General features: G+C 30.8%; 1 protein-coding gene across 1 annotated transcript in view; it reads right to left on the reverse strand.

Moving 5' to 3' along the window:
* Positions 1-21,032, reverse strand: part of LOC106467741 (integrin alpha-PS1-like) — a 166,684-nt gene that overhangs the window by 58,415 nt on the left and 87,237 nt on the right. Inside the window, exons 2-8 of the mRNA XM_022384911.1 lie at positions 18,584-18,711; positions 12,982-13,061; positions 10,356-10,538; positions 9,845-9,995; positions 8,131-8,332; positions 2,345-2,429; positions 378-483 (exon numbers count right to left, since the gene is read on the reverse strand). Coding sequence (XP_022240619.1) covers positions 378-483; positions 2,345-2,429; positions 8,131-8,332; positions 9,845-9,995; positions 10,356-10,538; positions 12,982-13,061; positions 18,584-18,711 — 935 coding nt within the window. The remainder of the gene's footprint in view (positions 1-377; positions 484-2,344; positions 2,430-8,130; positions 8,333-9,844; positions 9,996-10,355; positions 10,539-12,981; positions 13,062-18,583; positions 18,712-21,032) is intronic.

The raw sequence follows: 21,032 nt of genomic DNA on the forward strand, positions 1-21,032 counted from the left end.
TTTACTTGCTGTAGTTTCTCCCCATGATTACTGTTTAGTGTTTTATTTGTTTAATTATCGTTATATTTAGCAATTGTACTTTAGCAATGTCCAAAGACTTATGTAAATTCATTTTATTTTGCTTTAGATACTGAAGATGGAATCTGATAGAATTCCGAAACATTCATCTATGTCCCCTTCTTTTTAATAAACAATGTTGTATATCATAAGCTATCTTATAGTTTTTAGAGTAAACTAATAACAATAGTGTAAGAAAATAAACTTATTACAAAATCATAAATCTTAAAATTTAGTGATAAGATTATTCTATGTGATTAAAAGTTTGTATGTAATTACTGTTTAATAACAAAATGTACTATTTTGTCTTCCTAATTTACCATCATATCCATCTTTGTTTAAATCTTCTGCACCTGACAAGGCCAAACCAAAAGCAGACTGTAGCATTCCCGTTAATTTAACTGGCTTTGTGTCTTCTTTAAACTCCTAAAAGGAAATAAAAATACAGACTTTCCATTCAATGACCTGCCCAAAAATTAATTAATTAACCAATAATATCTTTGTTAGATATAACAAGTTTGAATGTGATTGGTCTTCAATATGTTACCCATTAAAATAATTTATTTGATAATAATTACATTAAGGAAATTTTACTTAGCTTGCAAGGATTCAAATGCACTGAGATTATATGCACTTAAATAAAGCAGATATGGTTTCCAAGAATTAAACTGTAAACAGAGAGACCGTAGAGAACTATGAGTCTGTTTTTTTTCTCTTAGGATAAAAAAATATTTTTGTTAAAAAAAATTCAAATCTTGGAGAGAAAAAGAGCTAACTATGGAGTCTGTAATTAAACTGAGTTAGTGTATAGTAATAAACAATCTACGAAACAACTGGAGAAAAATTCAAAGTAAGGCCTATGAACTGTTTCTTATTTACATCTACAGTAATCTCAATGCTGAGTATAACTTTCATCGTTAATTACAAATATAAAAAATTACTATGTGTATGCAATCTACTGATGCACAGACTTTGTGATACTGTAAATGTTTCTGATGCAAAATGAAATATTTTGTTTTTAAGTTTCATTCTAGTCAGTATTTATCTTTGATAAATTTATCAGTCAAACAACAATAAATATGAAAAGTAATATTTCATACTATATTTTTTAAAAGATTCCAAAAAGTTTTTTTTATTCACCATGAACTCGAATTTGAATATTTTGTAGGAAGGCATAAAATGACCGAGTCTGTACAACTAGTTCTTTGTAAATTATAAATTTTTAAGTCTTCATTTTCATTAAAATAAAATCAGCAACATATTCAAACATTTCTTCTGTATAATGACAGAATAACAAAACTTTTAAGCCAATTACTGTAAGATGAATATAATTTCAATGTTAAAAGACTATTATCATTATATGCATTAGCACACATATTACAAGCTAATGAGAAAATTTTGTAAATCTCACACAAAAATGTGTAAGCATTAATCTATGCTATTCACATGTATGTATCTTTTCAATATATTCATTTTACACTAATATGTAAAGTATAGAGTACTGGGTCTAAAATATTTCACATATTCACACCCACTATGGTGCTCAAGTGGAAAAATATTAATGATGTCAAGCATGAGTGAACCTGTACCTCAATAGAATACATGATGATACTTTAATATGTAATAACATCACTGTAAACTGTGCTGTGCCACATGAACCAACTGCACTATATTAGGCATGCAACATAAAATACCCAATAATATATATTCCCCTAATTAACCAATATTACATTTAGCTCAGGTTAATTGAAGTGAGCGTGACTTTTGTCAGTATGTATCAATATGACTACCCTCACTTTTTATAAGGCAACCTATGACAAGGATGATATGCAGTTAAATAAAACATTGACTATTGTACGAAGGGGAATTTTGTAAATAAGAATCCAATTCAAAGCAAGTTTGGCTAGAAATGAATGACTGAATAATCTTATCATAAATGCACATTAAACACAAAACATTCAGAATGTAAAGTGAGTGCAAAAATACAATTTTCAAAAACAGAAATGAATAAACATTGTTACAGAAATAGTTAGTCTTGCCAAGCTACCACTGATGAATAAAGTATACAAACACTTTTCAATGCTTTCTTTGTTCATGGCTCTATGTTTTATGTACATTGAAATATACTTACTCATGTAACTAGCATCCTGTTCATAGTATTGTGCTTTATAATTTATAGAAAACAGATTTATTCAAACATAGATATGCATTCTGCTTGCTTAGGAGAAAATAACAAGAGAAAAAAAACACAAATTTCAAATAAGAGTCAAAGTGAGCATTAACATACATTCTCTGTATTGATGTAAATATACACAGCTCCTCCTTCTGTTTCACTGAAATAGAATGGAGCTCCAACAGCTAGATCCAGAGCTCTGTACAAATAAGGAACACTTGATTTCTTATAACAAGCTACTAACAATTTCTTTTTCTTAACTTACTCTGCTGACCTAGAACTACTAGATTAGGCAAGGAGAATGATTGATCTATTAAAATGTCACTCACTATTGCTAGTTGCAGTACAGATTATTAAGAAAGTTTAGTAACAGGTGTAGGAGAAATCTGCACTGACTCATTATGGGAATGCTGCTAAGTAAAAGCCAAAATGCTTTAGGGTGAAAGAAAATCTGTCTAAGATGTTATATAGCAATGGAGGAAATTTTACTATCCAACCCTGTTCACTATTTCATTACAAAGTATATCATCATATATAACAACCAAGATTCAAGTTAACCTATATGTATAGTCAACACTAATTTTAATCTCGGGGGCTTTTGTCTTGTGTCATTTTTGAACTCAGTTTAATTATACATATTTCTGATAATAAAGCTAAAGTTGCTTATAAAGTTCATGGCATAGAAAAGGCTTATTCCAAAAGTACTCAATTTTGTAAAACTTGGATGTATTTCATATATCTTCATTAACTATTATTTTATCTGAATTCTGTTTGTATTATTTCTTATTAATATCAACTTATACCACAGATAATTGTTTTATCAATCACACACTTTCCATAATGAAATATTTTTTATTAAATGATTCTTCATGTTCTTATATGCTACAGTGCCAAATTAAATAACAAATTTCGTTTTTATACATATTTTTGAAAATGCTGAATGTTTTAATGTATCATAAAATTCAGATATATATAAACAATTTAAATTTTGTTTAGTCATTTGCTCCACCCACATAACTTATAACTTAAAATTACTCAATATGCATTTTATTTCAATTTAGATAATGGTGTAATTTTTCAAAGTATTCCAACGTGAATAAAATGTGGAAAAATGTATACTAACTTGGTTTTGGTAGAAATAGTTTTATGCCAAATTGACAAAATTATATATGTTACTCTGATAGTAATTGTTTCTCCCAACTTGTCATATTGATTTCAGTATTTTTATGACTCTTATATCATACCTTGTACACTGTTTATTTATAATGAAAACTTAACTTTTTATTATTAATATCATTACAAAGTTTTTAAGCTGCATGTAACAATTTTAATAAAAGCATAGATTTTTAGAAAAATAAATCAGTTTGTTTAAAACTGCTTTATTTTAGCTAAAACAATAATATTATACACACAACAAAAGTTGAATGTCTCTGCTATTACATATCACAGTCTTGTTTTGTTTGTAACTAAACCCACAAAGGCTATCTAGGAAGATTTACTGTCTCCTTTCAAGCCTAATTTTCACTAATTTTTAACAGGTAGTCACTATCTTCTTTCCCTTCAAGAAATCATGTATCAGAATGTCAATGTTCTAGTTTTTAGGCTTAACAGTTCAGTGACATTATTCAACAACAAATATTTTTCTATGTTGTTTCCATAACCTGATAAAATTAGGCTTATGGGACAGGCCAGCCAAGAAGGCTGACATCACCTACACATATACTTGTAAAGGTCACATTAAGACTTTGAGATGTCCATTCTACAAATTCTCATTGGATGGAAGATGGTTATTTATCAGAATAACTCAGAGACTGAAAATATTTCTCATTTTGTTGCCTTCGCTTTGTTACGGAACCAATAAATGTTAGGTTTTGGAAATGCAAATTGTACTTAAATACCCTCATTTGTATACTTCTGTATTTACATCTGACAGACCAGCATAAAATGACAACAAGCTCACTGACTCAGTTTGTACTTCTAAGCTGGTTTTATAAATCTTATAATGTCTCTTGTATAATAAATATCCAAGAGAATCTTGACCCAAAACAATTCAAGGATCATTATTTTTAAATTACTGGTTCTGAATAATGCACTAAGTGATGAAAATGGCAGTGCTGTGTCGTGTTAGTCATCATGTCCACAGAACTTACCATTATATCTAATAAAAGATCTGAAATGTTGAGGTACACAAATGTTGATCAATGTTCTATGTAAAGTTGATCTGACAAGAACTGGTAGCAATTTTCACTGTTGAAAAGTCAGTTCAAGTATTAAAATAAGCTGCATGTTTTGAAGGGTTTTTTTTTATCAGCTCACTGCCACATAATTCACATCTACCATCTCTATTTTCTGAAAAAAAATATTCCTAAAAAACTAATAAATATTTTGATTGACAGAGCCATTCTTCTGCTTGACTACAAAAAAGCATTATTATAGAACAATCTACTCTTTAAACCACTTTTCAATGATGTGATGGATGAGCTTTGTTCTTTGAAAGTTATGAAAAATATGATTTGTTCAGTATCTGCTCATATACAATAGGGGAATATAATGTCTAGGTAAGCATCAATTTGTCCTTTAGGTGAAAATGCTTGCAGAATGTTTTTAACAATTGTTTGTATTATTGTTAAGAGTAAAGCTACACTATGGGCTATCTGGGCTATACCCACTATGAGTATCTACACCCAGTTTTTAGCAGTGTGAGCAGGGCTTAAGTTGTGTAAAGTTATCAAGTGAAGCTCAGTTTCACAGCCCCTATGAGGTTGAGGAGTGGGGGGTTAAACAGTCTCTTATTTCAATTATTTGATGACATCACAATGCATGTTGACACTGAAAAGTAACTCAAATGTAGAAAAATGACATGTCGCAAAGTAGGCCTACAATGAAGTAGGCCTGTAAAAACTATATGACTTGGTAAGATTGTGATAACTTTTGTTTAAATTCATGTATGTTCTTGGAAATTATACAACAGGAACATAAAAATTTCTAATAACAGGAGCATTTTCACAACAATTTCTTACAATAGGAATGGTACTCCGGTTCACTCTCCCACAACTCAAGCCCTAGGTGTGAGCCCTTGGACTTACCCCTGAGCCACTGGAGAGCATTTTTAACTGAACCAGCCTGAGTGGACCTTTGAGGTAAAAGAAAATTATTTAAAGCTCTGGATATAACTGTGATAACCCATGGGATAACATAAGTGAATTTATCACTGACTGTATTACGATAACAAATAATGAAGAATAATTCATCTTGTCAATTGAGTTCTAAAGTAACTGAACCAGTCTGTGTGGACTCTTGACAAAGTTGATTATTTAAAGCTCTGGATACAACTGTGTATATTAATTGTGTAACAAACATTTGTAAATACATTTGACTTTTTTGAATACATCACTTTAAAACAATTTAATTGTGTGCTGTCCGTTCAGTGTTGAAATTTATTGCCAACAAGTCACAGACGCTGATTATAAAGAACCATGGCCTCATAAAACCTGACAACTGGTAACCAAAATGTTGTAGAAAAATTATTTTCAAAAATTAACTATTATAAGCTGTATTTCCTTTTAACATACAATTGTATTTCTGTGAATTATAAAATACCTTGTGTGCAGAGTGAAGGCAGACTACCATAAAAACACAGTAGGTACAAAAGGGGGTGTCTTCAACTGGTAGTAATAAATAGTAATAACAGTCACAGGCTACTTGCTGATGTCATGAACTGCATTAGGCAATTTAAATGGTCACCAAATTCTGTGGAAATGTGGCTATAGTGTGAAGTTAACCCTGAAAACATGTATCTGGTACAGAGTCCTAGATAAATTCTTTTAGCAGTCATTCCCATAATGTTTAAAAATGTGTCTAAGACTTTATTAAACCACATAAAGTTATATGTCATGATTACACAACCATAAGAATATGTAAATAAAATATTTTTCACATTTATTATTTAATATTTGTTCTGATAGATTAAGACTGCAATACTTTCAGCAGTTAAAATGTTTTCATTCAAATTAAAGAATGTAAGTTTTAAAAGAGATACAAGTTAAGGAATGGAATAATTTATAAAATTTTTTCAAAGATAGCATGTATAATAATTACAATAAAAAAATTTAAGAAAAGACACAACTTTATATTATAAGTGATATTAAAGCACAGTTGTTTCTATTACACAGAAAACATGGATATATAGGTTACAACTATAACCAAAATTTAAACACGCTAAATGAAAAAAAATATTGAACTCGAGCTATTTCCCTGATGAAGTTAAAAACATTAGGCTTGACGTTAAATAATTATGTGAGCCCCCCAAAGAGAGAGAGACACTTTTATATGTTCCTTTATTCTTTTTTCCAGTAATTACAATTGTGCACAACTCCTTCATTTCTAGGCCAATTGTCTAGAAATGTATAGGGCATATAGTTTTCATTTTTTTGATTTAGGTCTCCAGTTCAATTTCAGGAGCTACAGACCAAACACTACAAAATCACACATATTGGCCTGTGGTTCCCTTATATTTCCATCAACCCAAAATTAGATTTGCTACAAAGATATGCAAACCCCAGAAACTAAACATGCAGTTTTGTAATTTGCTAATTTGAAAAGTTAGGGTGTTAGGTCTTACCATGCCTTTATATTTTGATCAGTCTAGAAACGACTTTGCACAACAACACCTTGCAACAGCTCCAAAAGACATAAAAAAAATGTATATTTTGTATTTGTGCCTTTCTTGAAATCTTACAAGGACAAAGGTCAAAATATTTTACAGAATTGGGGTTTTTAGCTAGCCATTCCTTTATATTTTGACCAATCTAGGTGAGACTAAATCCAAAGATACCTTGTACCTTTATTTCGATTTTAAAGGGATCAAAGTTCAAAAATACTTGCAATGTATGAATAGAGAATTCTGAACCTATAGACATTGTGCATATGTAAATATTACATTGGGTTGTTATTAATAGTATCTTTATTCACATAATGAATGAAACTGCATATATTGTGTCAAATAACAGTTCTTACTTGCAGAAACTGACTGTGCTATGTATTATAAGATTACAATTTACTATGCTCAAAAATATCTTTCTCACAAAGAAATCTCAGGTTGACATTGTGTTAACTATATATCCCTCTGAAGTATATATATTGTGATTAATATCCCCTTCACTGCCTTGAATATACCATTCTCTCTTGAAATCTACTGCATTCTAAGGATTTTATTGAATAAGGTGGATGGGGGAAGGCATATTGTATTGGCTGGAAAATGTCAATCTTTCTAGTTAAAAATTGTTTTCACTTTGAGCTAATGTTGTTTTTATCTTTAAATGATTAACATTCTTCAAAGTTCTCGTAATATAAAACTTATTTATTTATTTTTTTGAGATAATAGTATTATGATAATGTCAAATATTGTTCCTACTAGTCATAAAAGCAAGAATCTTTAGAATTTATAACAAATTAACATGAAAAAAAAGTCTGGTATTCATAAGTTTTTGATAAAGAAAGAAAAGGCTTAAGTTGAAACTATAATTCAAAATATTTGCAATCAATCAAATCAACAGAGTATAACAGAAACAATTATAATTAAGATATGAAATTTGTTTACAATCTTTAATAAATCTATTCAAAGTACAGTATATATAAATGTGACAGCTTTTTCCCATTTAAAAAAAACAACTTAGAAACTGCTTTCTATATAAATAAAATTGAAGGAAGACAAAAATATGTTTGGTATTTTCTAAACTAAAACAGAAAAGTCTCATTACATAAAACATAAATGCAAATTTTATGTTTACCCATAATGAATTAAAATAACACTTTAAATGTCAAAATTACTGATTATCTAGAGTTGTAAAAGTTAGATAACTGAACCTCTTGATATACAATATCATGAAAGTGAACCTTACCCATCTCCATTGATATCTAAAGATGCCATTGCATAACCAAAAGATGATAAAAACTGTTCCCCATCTAATACACGTTCAACTAAAAAGTAATTATTAGTATTTTTCTTAAAGAACACCACTTGGCCTGTTCCATTAGATCGTGGGGCTCCTCCTACAAAACTAATGTGATTTCCAAAGAACCTTCCTCCTGTAACTGACATTCCTAGAGAAAAATACAACAAAATGACTAATGTGTAGTGAAACTTCATTACTGAAAGAAAAAAAGATTGTTACAAAAAATTAAAAGTTAATTACATGGTCAACCCTCAAAATACAAAAGTGAAAGTAAAATATTACAAAGTATTAAATCCACAATTTCCACAACACTGAACTACCTAACTGCATATGTATTATTCAGCTAATGGTATCCATTAAAATATTAGTGTACTTTTAATATAAAAATAAAGGCTTGTTTAAAAATGACTGTTTAATACGAAAAACAGTAAACAAAAATAACTTTAGCAATATTTTCCTTCGTACTGCGGGAACAAACTACGAGACACAATTTTTATTTATGTTGTACAGTTTGAAAAAAACAATTGCCCACCACCTTTGGTACTGTTATGACTTAACTAAATAACTAAGTAAAACAAATATATTTTATGTACAACACTTTATTTATTTATTTACTAACATAGCATTATGTGTTTGGGTACATGTTTAATATTTTATCTATAAATTATGGGCAACTAATATCTCACAAGAATGTATTGCCTATTTATACTATTATTTCAATGGGAAAATAAATTTCTGTTTATGTTATTTCACCTAAATTCGTTTTTTAGGGACATATCCCCAATGTAAATAGAGGAGTTACTGTAGTCAAGAAACACTCCATAATCAGGGTTCTAGTTAACCCAAACTCCCGGGTCCTGTACACACGAGAATATGTTGGGGAGCATGAGATTTGATCCCCGGGGTACCAAATATGCACAGAAAAATGTCACATATGCAAGGCAGTTTTCAGATATAATAACACATCATAAAGATGTTTTTTTAGTGTTGTTATTCAGGACAGTTTTTCCAACAAAACTTTATACCTTCATTTCTCATTGTTATTTGGAACTTGAGTACTCATTTAAAACAATGCATCATTAATAAATAAAGAAACAGTTTCAAAACAGAGATATGAAATAGAAAAACAATCTTTACAATAACTTGAATGAAAAAAAATTGTGTTTGATCCAGCTAGATGAAAAATTGTGCACATACATTATGTGTAGATATGCATAGAGAAAGAAAGATTCATACACATACATACAAGTTTTTAGTAAGTTGTTTAATTTCGATTAAATCTATATAAATATAAAAATAGCAAATTTGTGTGTTTTATTAATCAAAGTCATCACACAATTTTGGGATTATTTTTTATCAGGCTTTTACCAACACCAACACCAAAAAAGTGTATTTTAGTTTGTACTTGATGATAAAGTTATCAAACTAATTCATTCTGAGACATACTTTTACCTAGTAGATTTAGAGAAATAACCTTTTAAAAGATGCTTGATACTATTAATTTCATATAATATACAAATCTCTAAACCTAAGGCTTTCATAATTAGGATGCATTAATACAATGTGCATATGTAATAAAATCAGATATAGTTAAATCTCTATCTAAATATTTTGCATCTTCATACCAAAAGTTCTTTATGTCATTCAAGTGAATACTTACCAAGGTAGCTGTATTTCTTTACTGGAGAAGATGCATCTACTTCACCTCTATACCAAGTTATATCATCCATAATTCCAAAACGAACATTATTAACAAACAAGGTTCCTTTCCATGTATATGGTCCTGGTGTACCAATTGCTACATTGTTGTCCTTCATGAAAATAAGATCAACTTTAAAATGGAGGTAATCTTAAAAATTAATTTTAAAATGTAAATAGTTTCATTTCTTGACTTACTTAACTTAGCTTTAGAAAGCAACTGTTCTTTAAGTGAAACTTAAAAAACTGTAAAATAAAATAATAAAAAATAACTTACAAACTAGTACCACAACAACGATACTGAATCAGTATCGACTAAGAAACAGAAGCCTCACAAACTATAAACATTTTATGCTTTTGACATGAAGATCAAGTAGAAATATAATAAAAAAATGAAATTGGTGAAATAAGTTGAACCAAGGTCTACATGAAACACAAACTGAGCTTAGAATTTAAACTTCTAAAAAATGTACCTCGGTGATATATGCACTGACTCCGGCTTGACAGTAACCAAACTCCTCATGAGCTTTATCTCTATCTAGATTACGACAGGGGCCCCATTCCCGATCATAACTTAAAGATGGATTAAGAGAGTAACAAATTCCTTCTCCCCAACGAAAATCTGGACCTTTTAGCACATATCGATGAGCACACGTCTGAGAAAAAGAAAAAGAGTTGAGTTAAAGTTTCAATCTTAGGAATTTGCTGTAATTGTACATAATATATATATATATATTACAGAAGGAGAAACAAGCAAGTCTGTGACCATAATATTATGCCACCTTCTAAGTACTTTTCAACTAGAGCTAAATTTAAGAAAATATAAATTTCATAGATATAGTTTTTTCACAATATAGAAATGTTATTTAATTAGCTTAGTATTACTACAAGTTTTTCATATAACTATCTTTCTAATATTTATCAATCATTTTAAGATACTAGTCAATGAAAGTCCATAAGCAAAAACAAGAATGAAACTTACAACATATTTTAATCCTTGAATGCTATTCTTGAAACATTGGAAGTAACAATAAATAGTAAGGCATATAAGACAGGTTAACATCCCATTAAAATTATTTTAATAGCAAGTTTTTCCTCCTATTCTTAGGGTCATAATCAGGCTATATGAATACTGTATGTAATAGAAATTTTAAAATGATGTAAAAATTGAGAGAGCAGCATGCATGACACATGATCTCAAAGTATCAAAACATGCATATCAACAATAAATCAATACACAGTCCACAAAATCTACAACATGGGAAACATGAAAGTGAGAAAGTATCTTACATATTTATCAAATTTAGTAAAAGCTGAAAAAAGTATGTTACTTTAAAATATTAAAATGCAAATACTATGCACAAGAAACTACAGAGAACAATTTCATTATCTAAAAAAGTATTATACACTATTTCTAGTGCATTGGGGATTGGAAGATAATTCTTTTTGTAAAATTTTCCTAAAAAGTCCATTCCAAATAGGACTAATTTTTGACCCATTGTCTCTATTTATTCTACATCCTGGTTCACTATCTGCTTTCTTTATATGAAAGAATTATTTTATTTTTCTGACTCTTAATTGAGATTAACTTGTCACATTCAAGTTGATATTCCCAAATCCTTGACTGATTATCTATGGGAATTATGTTTTAAGTACTCTATACATCTTACAAGCAGCAGCTGTTCAGTTTATCCTGTATATTCCTTTCTTTCTTTTACACCCACATGTAACTTTGTATGTAATACTTTTTCGGTGTGTGGTTGATGTAAGTGGCTTCATTTTAGATAACATGGAAGGGAATGTTTGTTTACATTGGTGAACAGTTTGATTAAAAGTTGAATATCAGTAAATTATTCTAAAATATGCTTAAGCTTTTATTTTAACAAAGTTTGTTGTTGTGTTGTTTTTATATAGCATGTTTCAATGTAAGATCTTCTAATAACTTCAGAAGGTAATTATTATTTTTCTTGAGACCATCCTTTATTCTTCAAATTAATAACTTGATGTTATACATTCACTACTAGTGGAGTCTACATATTGCATCTTATTGGGTATTTTTTCCCTCTGTATAAATAACTATCCATAAAAGTTTAATCAATCCACTAATTTTCTATGTACGATACACACATTTTCTATACAAAATACAAAGGGAATTCCAAAGTAATTAATAGGAAATAACCATAACAGTTGAGAGTCAGAGTGTCTATTCCGTGACCTTTTACAGAGTGCCATTCAACATGATATTTTGTATTTAATATCAGAGTTGTCAACTGTGCTGTTTAAGTGTCAATTTGTGGTAGAAGAGATTAACTACCAGATACGACATATGCAGATACTGAAAAAAAAACTGTAGATATGCATTTCAGAGGTTTTAAGAGGCTATGTAAATACAATATGCAAACTGTAAGATGAACAAAAATATTTTTATTTTTCACATGAACATCTTACACTCCAACTTGTCTGAATCAGATTTATGGCAGTAATTTTCAGTCATATCTTAAGTACAAATACTTTTGTAAATAAAAATAAAAGAAAAAGATTTTTTTTGTATACAACAGATTCTTATTACCAAAAGTTTTACCAAATTTCACGTAGATAGATACATGTATAAATTCAGAACTATAGTCAACATTAATAATACAATAATATGAGTCACAACAGCTAGGTCAAAGGTCAACAGCACAAGAAAGATCAAATTATTCTTAATAACTGAAGCCTATGAAAGATATTTTAAATTATATCTATAATGCTTATATACAAACAAATTATCTTACGATTCAACTAAGTCATCATATTTTTATGTGATTAATTATATTCCTCACATAACCTTCATCATGCAAGTTTATGTAATTTGAATTTAGGAATGGGGATAGAGGAGCTGTAAGCATTCTATTGCACACCCTTCTCTAAGCATGACTGTTATAACATGTATTGCGATAAAACAATGGCTCACTAGACTCGTATGAGGCAATTTCAAATCCAAGTTCCACTAATCACTATTGATAAGAATGCAACATTTGATTAGTAAGGTCAAAGCTTTTAAAAAATGTAGTTATAGAAGTAAACACTCTTCAAAAATTGTTTTGTGCCAACACATACCATGACATAGCCACCAGGTTTTTGACTTGTAACTGTGACACCAAGCCACTGTCCATTCCTGTCAACATCACTAAATGGAACTAGAAAACAAGACAATATTAATTTTCTTGATATGTTATACACTATACACAAAAACTACAATCTTAACATTTATACATATATTCACAAAACATTGGTATTAAGGTTTACATGAGACAGGGTTTCACTTTGTAAAATAATATAAATGCAAAGCCCCTGTTAACAAAAGTGGGTTTAACTTAACTTGTACTATAATTATGATTTCAAGAGCAATGTTCTAAAACCTTACCTCACATAAATTATCAAAGTACCTTTTTTTTTAAATAGTCATTAAACTAATTCAAAAACATCTTCCCAAGAACTGAAAAAATTAAAATATATTGCCAATTCAAGTTACATGTATTTCTTCTCAAAAAAGTGATACCAGTTTACATTTTTGAATAGCACAAAAATTATTATTTAAGTATACAAGATGTCAGTAAGTTAAAGCGGTGGTTCCTAACCTATGGTACGCATATCCCATGCAGGAAGATATGCAAGAACATTTGAAAAACATTGAAAAGAAAATACACCCACTTCTCAAAACTGGAGAATAGTATCAGTGAATTACCAATGTATTTTACTAACCAGCACTCAATGCTTATGTATTGTTGAGTCACCCTAGAATTATTTCCTTTGATTTATCTTTTTATTGTTAGGTACCCCTCTTAAATGTTTTTTAATAAATTATATGCATCAGGAGTACACTGCAGATTCAAAGGTCTGAAACCACTGAACTAAAGAATACCTCAAATGACTTTAATCAATAGTAATGAGATATATTAAAATGTGAATTTGAAACATTTATCTTTGTGGTATGGTTAGAAAAAGTAAAAAATCATACTTGGCACATGACTGCTATTTATTTATTTCAATCATATGTACAAATATTTGAAAAGTATAATGATTCAAAGCTATCCCTAAATACATGTATTTCTTATTAGTAGCACCATCCAAAAATATCTAATATCAAATTCTCTCAATTCATATTGTAGTTTTAATTTTGGTCCTAAGTTTTACTTATATACTTGTGGCTAGGTTCCTTTCTTGTTTTCTCTGTGGATTGAGAAATCTCCCCATCTGTATCACCAGTACAGCTGGAGAAGCAAGTTCAAGATATCTCAACTGTTACACTAGGAGCCAATCAGTCTCAACTGAGCCATTGTATGGTGTGCGAAGGGGTTGCACCATCTGTTGCAGACTTCAGTAACAAGGCTGAATCCCTGGCAGAGCTACTTCAGGTTTTTTTTTCATCCTTACAACTTAGCTGAGATTATCACCTCCTCCTTGTCAATATTAATAAATATTCAGTAAAAGACATAATGATTCTAATACCCAAACAATATTGCACGGATTCTCTAGAACTTCCTTCCACAAAGTTATATACCATAATATCTGCTGAGGATGCTATGCTAAGTATGCTTTAAGGTGTAAATGTTACAAGTCATTGGTATATGCATTTAAGGTTTTGGGGGTATTGTATATACAAGTCATGAATTCTGTCCAGTATATGGCTCTCTTTCCTACCAGGTCAAAGTGACAATGTGACTCTACTACAATGGCATCCCTAATAAAAGCTGATCAGGTTCCAGGTATACATACCATAGAATCCAATGCTAAGAACATCCATGCTGAGCAGAAAATGCTGTATAATTTGGCTCTGGATCCAGGAATTCTAAGCAGCAACAAAGCAAAATACTTTAATGAAATGATCTGAATCTTTTTTCAGTGAACCTCTGAAAGATACAGGAAAACTTTGCTTCACCTCACCTCTTCTTTCCAAGTATAACAAAGGCAAACGTCTATTGGTATGTCATCCAGTATGAATAACTAGAGTCAGTTAAAAAACTTAATTTAGGAAGGGTAGGAGCAGATGTCATGTGGACCTTTTGCATAGCATATTTTTCATTAAAAAATGTATATGTATATATAACCACTGTGAATCCATTGACACCATGGGCTCATACACAACTGCATACTTTGCCTTTAGGTTAATCCAGTCCTGCATACCACCTGATTGACATAAATTATCCATACACTGCAGTTTACTTCTTTTCACTGCTAAAGGGCCGATATGACTTCAGGAGCTATGGATGTCAACCTATATGGTTTACTGTATAAACCATCCCAAGTGGTTAAAGCTTGGCTCTGGTTTACCCTTTAATGGATGTACTAATCTGTTCAGAGAAGACTGTAACCAGCAATTGCAAATAGACCAGGCTAAGACTCAGTCACCTTCATGAGTGGAAAAAATATGAAACTTTTATACAATAGCAAAAGTGTTGAAGAGCATCCTGTGTTCAACAGAGAACTTCTCTAAGTCAATCAGGGGTCTGCTGATTTCATCTTCAGACGTCCTCAGCTCTCTTCTCTGCCATAAATTTTGTCAGATCACAGAGACATCACTTAGGTATATCTTATATAGAGAAAGAAACATCTTTAGAAGAATTAAAAAAAAGACATAAATTAACAGTTACTTCCACAGTAACTAGATCCTGGTTAGTAGCACCATACTTTTATGTCATTTAAGTTTGTCTGTGATATTCTAAAATTCAAGATGAACTAGGCACACAGTTACCTGATCATCTTAACAACAAGAGGCTTCCTGATATGGTATGTATAAGATCAAGTGTAGTGGAATGAAAAAAACAAGACAGAGTGAAATAGAGACAAATTAAAAAGAAACAACCATACACACTAATTGGATGGACTATTGTCTTGTGGTAAATTACAACAAAATAAACTGATATGAATGAAAAATAAACAATTGTGCATTATGTAGATGAAACAAAATGAATTATCTTCACTTGTAAATAAACTGAAAACTGTTTGACTGACTAATCAGAATATATACATATAAAATTAAAAAGCAGGTGACTACCACAAGACTTCGACTCCAAGTCTTGACGCTTTAAAGACAACTACCTAAAAATGTCAAACTGCTATAACGATCCACATTCTCTCTGTACAAAACACAAAATTATAGCACAAATATTGGAAGGAATTTTTACTCCATGCAACAACCATAAGGTAATTCCACATAAATATGGTAATGCAAAACACAATCAAACTATGCCATGAAACTGTTGATAGCCTCCTTGACCGAATCCTATTACAGAATTAACACCTACTGTTAAGTTAGCAAATGACCTTAACTGGTTGTACCAAAGCTCAAAATTAGAAATATTTCAAAAATTCGGTAAATATGGAAGGCATACCATATGAGAGTGAGTATATGCATAACACTAGAGTAGAAATGGTTGCAATTTGTCATCTCACAATATTTGTTACAAGTGTAAACAATTACTCTATTATATAACTGGCACTAAATTAATTAAATGCAGAGGGATGCAGCTTGGTGGGCTCAAGTCCTTACCTTCCTGCCCTTATGCCCCAAAAGTGCTCTTTTTTTTTCTCTGTCATAAAAATTGTCAACCATTGTAAAAAAACTTTATTCCACATCTTGATTGCTGCAAGTTGTTATGAGGGTGGGGGGGATTTCAGTATTAAAATAAATTGCACAAAGGGACTTACAGGTCTTTATTGTAAAAAAATAATAATTTGGATATGTTATTACATGTTACTACACAATAATTCATTGTTTAGTTTTAAATTGCAAAAGTTTATAAGACCAAATGATCTGGAATAAAAGAAGATCTGTTTGCTTATTTGGTTTTTACCCTAGATGGAAGGCAGCTGGGCATCACCATCCACCACCAACTCTTGGGACCAGCTGAATGAAAAGCTATCTGTGACATTAATATAACATCTGTGTGTCCTAGAGGCAACCTACAGACCCCATAATATCCTCTAACCTACACCTTTCCTCCAAAGGAAAAACAAACGCTTGCCTTACGATGCATGAAAAGTGCTCTTTTTGTAAATGGGCTCCTCTTTCAATGCCCTCTGATTACGGAAGTAGCTGAAATATTTGGTTTGAATTTCGTGCAAAGCTACACGAGGGCTATTTGTGCTAGCCATCCCTAATTTAGCAGTGAAAGACACGAGGAAAGACAGCGGGGCATCACCACCCACCGCCAACTCTTGGGACTAGCTAAATGAAAAGCTATCTGTGACATTCATGTGACATCTCTATATTTCTTAAGTTTCAATATTACAACCCACAATTACGTCAGAGCAAAATTTCTGAACAATAAATAAGTCAATTTTAGCGATACTTGAGAAACTACCAAAATAACTAGGCTAAATTCTATTAAGTCATACAATAAAGTCGTTTGACTATACAATTTAGCAATCAAAAATAAATATAAAAATTGATTGATAGATTATGTCTTTATGAATAATATAATGTCATTAATTATGGGGAATGTCAATTATTAGTTAATGAATAAAAGTCGTTACTGCATAATAGTTAACGCTACTTCTCGGACAAGCTAGCGTCTATTTCCAGTCCATAAATCATACTGCACGACCTGCGTTCCATTCCTGCTCCTGGTGGAAATAATTAGAAATAATTCATACCTGCATAGTTCTGAAGTGTGGGGAATGAAGAATGGACTTCTTACCAATTTGTTTAAATTTAAAGTATCATTACGTTACTTATAGCCACGCTTGATTTTAAGTTAATCAAAAATAGTTTAAAAGTAGAGCGATAACATTCCACAGCACTAATATGAAACCGTATATAAAAAAAACTGTAGTCTTTGAAAAAATTAAAGCATCCACCCATGCAATTAAAAAAAAAGGGTTACAAGTTTGAAAATTAAAAATAATATTAGAAGAACAGATTTTAAAAATCTGTTCAATAACTTTTAATACTCATGAAATGCTTACGGTTGTGATGTCCGGCGTATAATTTGGGCTAAAGTTGAATTCTTCAGTAATTTGATTTTGAATCAATCTCACTATATATAATAAACGTGATTCCTTATCTATGAGTTGTTGTTTTTTTGTTTGTTTTTTGTTGTTTTTTTAATTAATTCCTATATAATATTCTTTTCAGTTGTAAACGTAATGGTCTATTACTTTAGCATTAATATTACGACCTCCCTGTTAAAATTTAAGACGATTTAGAAACCAAAATGCAAAAAAATTTGATCGATCGATACTACCACAAAAAAGTGCGATATCAATTTTCATAAATGTTATTCGTAATAGGTTTTCTAATAATTAGCACGTAGTTTAACGTTTCTTGATTGAGAGAGAGAGAAGAAGAAGAAGAAAAATTCATAACCTCAACAATTTAGGCCGTTAACATCCGGCGCTCTGCAAAGTCCGCTGTCGTAATATTATATAGTCACGCTTGAAATGTTAAATTCTAGGCTATGCTATTTGAATAATCCATAGAGTTCTACCATGAATTCTCAGTAAATTAGGATAACAACAAAGAAATGATAATGAAAAAATTTCCTAAATTGATCATAAACAACAAGTACGTTACTGGATTTAACAGTTTTTGTTGTTTTTTGTTTTTTTTGCCAAAATACAGTTCTTTTTTAATACTATTACATACCTATCCTTTAAAGGTACTTAACAAAACATCTAAACAAACAAAATTAGTATTGGATTGCCACAGTGACGTTACCGTCATTAGGTTCAACATTAATTTGACTACAGTCTTTCCTGTACGTCGTCAAATCGCATTTATATAGAGCTCCTGAGCGGTTTGTTCCTGGTTGTTTCGTCTGTGCAAGGGGTGCTCCAACAAGCAACCTAAAGAATATGAAAATAGTTTATTCTATGGCTAACACGTGAAACTAATGACTTAATTAAGGAAGAGTTATCCTTCGGTCTTCAATGAATAATAACTAGCTTATTAATAATATTATAGTGATTGAATAAACTTCGTAAGCTTAAAGAAAAAAAGACAACGATGCTTCTTCTTCAGCAAATTAAAACGGTACTGTAAAACATAATAAGCATATCTTATAAACATTATGTTATTTTTCAGAATTTGTAAATGCATACTAGATATTTTGTATAAGTCCTGGTGAAGCTGCAATGGTGAAACTTAAGTCGAAATAAAAAAAAACAAGAAACATTTAATCATTTGAAGAATACAGATCATTTATTTTTCTAACTTTTATTGTCGAAAATATCACTTATTTATTTAAAATACTACAAACGAAAAAAATATGCATAAAACACACGCATCTAGAAGCTATATAGATGTTAACATATATCTTTAAAATATTAATTTGTATATACTACTTGTACAAAAGATAATTGTGTGATTTTACACAGTAACTAGGACGTAGGTTGCCTCTCTGAGAGAACTCTGAATTTCGGAGCCGGCGAAGAGTATTATAAATCATGTGATACCACAAATTATTCCCTGCACTTTAAGCTGTGGCTGCGTTATAAAAGTGACAGTCAATCCCTTAGCGTATATAGTGGGTGGTAAGATGCTCCTTACTGGCTGCCTTCTCTCTGGTCAGCAGTTAGTAATTAAGAACGATGGCTCTTGATCACAAAAACCTCGTAAGGTTTGTGTACGTTTCTTGTTGCAAACTTCTCTAAAATTTTCACTGGTTGTTTTTAGGCTTAGATTCTGATTGGCTACATTAGCTGTGTGGCCGGCTTCGAAATCCTTGTTAAGCCCAGTGAGAAGGCTTGGTTTCTCTCGGCCATTTCCGTCGCAGGTATAGAGAAACTGTACAGATAAAAACTTAAAAAAAAGAGCCAAGAAGCACAATTTTTCTGTGCCTCACACCAGAAGAGGGGACAAGAACATTTTTGAGTGTTTTGTTACAAAAATATGCTTTTTCAATAATTTTATACACAAAATAAATAAAATATAGGAATTAATATAAACAATGAGAAATATTTTATTTGTTCAAAATCTTTGAAAAGGCACAGCCTCCTTTTCCTCCTCTGATGAACTGTCACTACCATAAATACAAACACAGACATAGTAACTCTGCTATCTGGTACAAGTGATGGACAGTAAGCTCATGCAATAAGTCAGTTGTATATTAAATTAAGAAATAATAACCAAGAACAAATAATAATAACCTTAATTGACATAAGTTGCTCTTTTAATGAACTGCATTGTGAATTTATGTAATTATTCATTTAGAATGTATGGTATTAGGCTTACATACCTGGCGCTACTATGATCATTCGAAACTAAAAACATTAATAATATAAACAGTTTTGTTTTTATCCATATGTTTGGAGTTCGATTAGAAACATGTAAGTAACGCGTAGATTGAAACTTTTTAAGGAAAAATTGAAGATATGTAAAAAATTATTTCCAAAGTAAACATGATAAAAATACTACTAAGATAAACTATAAATGTATCATTGTGAAACATAAGTACAAATCTTAAAACTTCATTTACAGTGTATTTCAGAAATGTTGGTATTGATATTTTGTATTTACAGCTAAGCTTCTAAAACAATCTGTTACCGTCCCTAATTCTGAACTATCGACAACAAGGAAAACAGCCAGACCGCAGCATAATATCGCCAATTATCCATGCTAAGAGACTGACCGTCATTCTTATAACGCACTCACAGCTTAAAGTGCGGAGAAAATTTTGTGGTATCACATGGATTAGAATCTGGCTCGCCAGCTCCGAAATCCAGAACTCTATCACAGGGTCAACCCGCACTAAAAAAATTCTGAAAAACAATGAGGACATTTTACCTCTCTTATTACTGTATTCATTTATCAAGTTGATCTTACATGTATTCAAATTATATCTATAGAAGACATCTAAAAGGGGGTAAGTCAGTCACTCTTTGGGTCAGCGGTAAGTTTATGGACTTACAAAGCTAAAATCCGGCGTTCAATTCCGCGCTGTGAACAAAGTGAAAATATACCATAGAGTGATTTTGCTCTAAATAACGTCGTAAATCTATATTAAAGCGTTGTGTACATGCCGTCATTTTTTTTACCTTTTTTTTTTTATTTTTTGAATTTCGCGCAAAGCTACACGAGGGCTATCTGCGCTAGCCGTCCCTAATTTAGCAGTGTAAGACTAGAGGGAAGGCAGCTAGTCATCACCACCCACCGCCAACTCTTGGGC

The sequence above is a fragment of the Limulus polyphemus genome, unplaced genomic scaffold (genome assembly GCF_000517525.1).
Source record: "Limulus polyphemus unplaced genomic scaffold, Limulus_polyphemus-2.1.2 Scaffold0, whole genome shotgun sequence".
Lineage (NCBI taxonomy): Eukaryota > Metazoa > Arthropoda > Merostomata > Xiphosura > Limulidae > Limulus > Limulus polyphemus.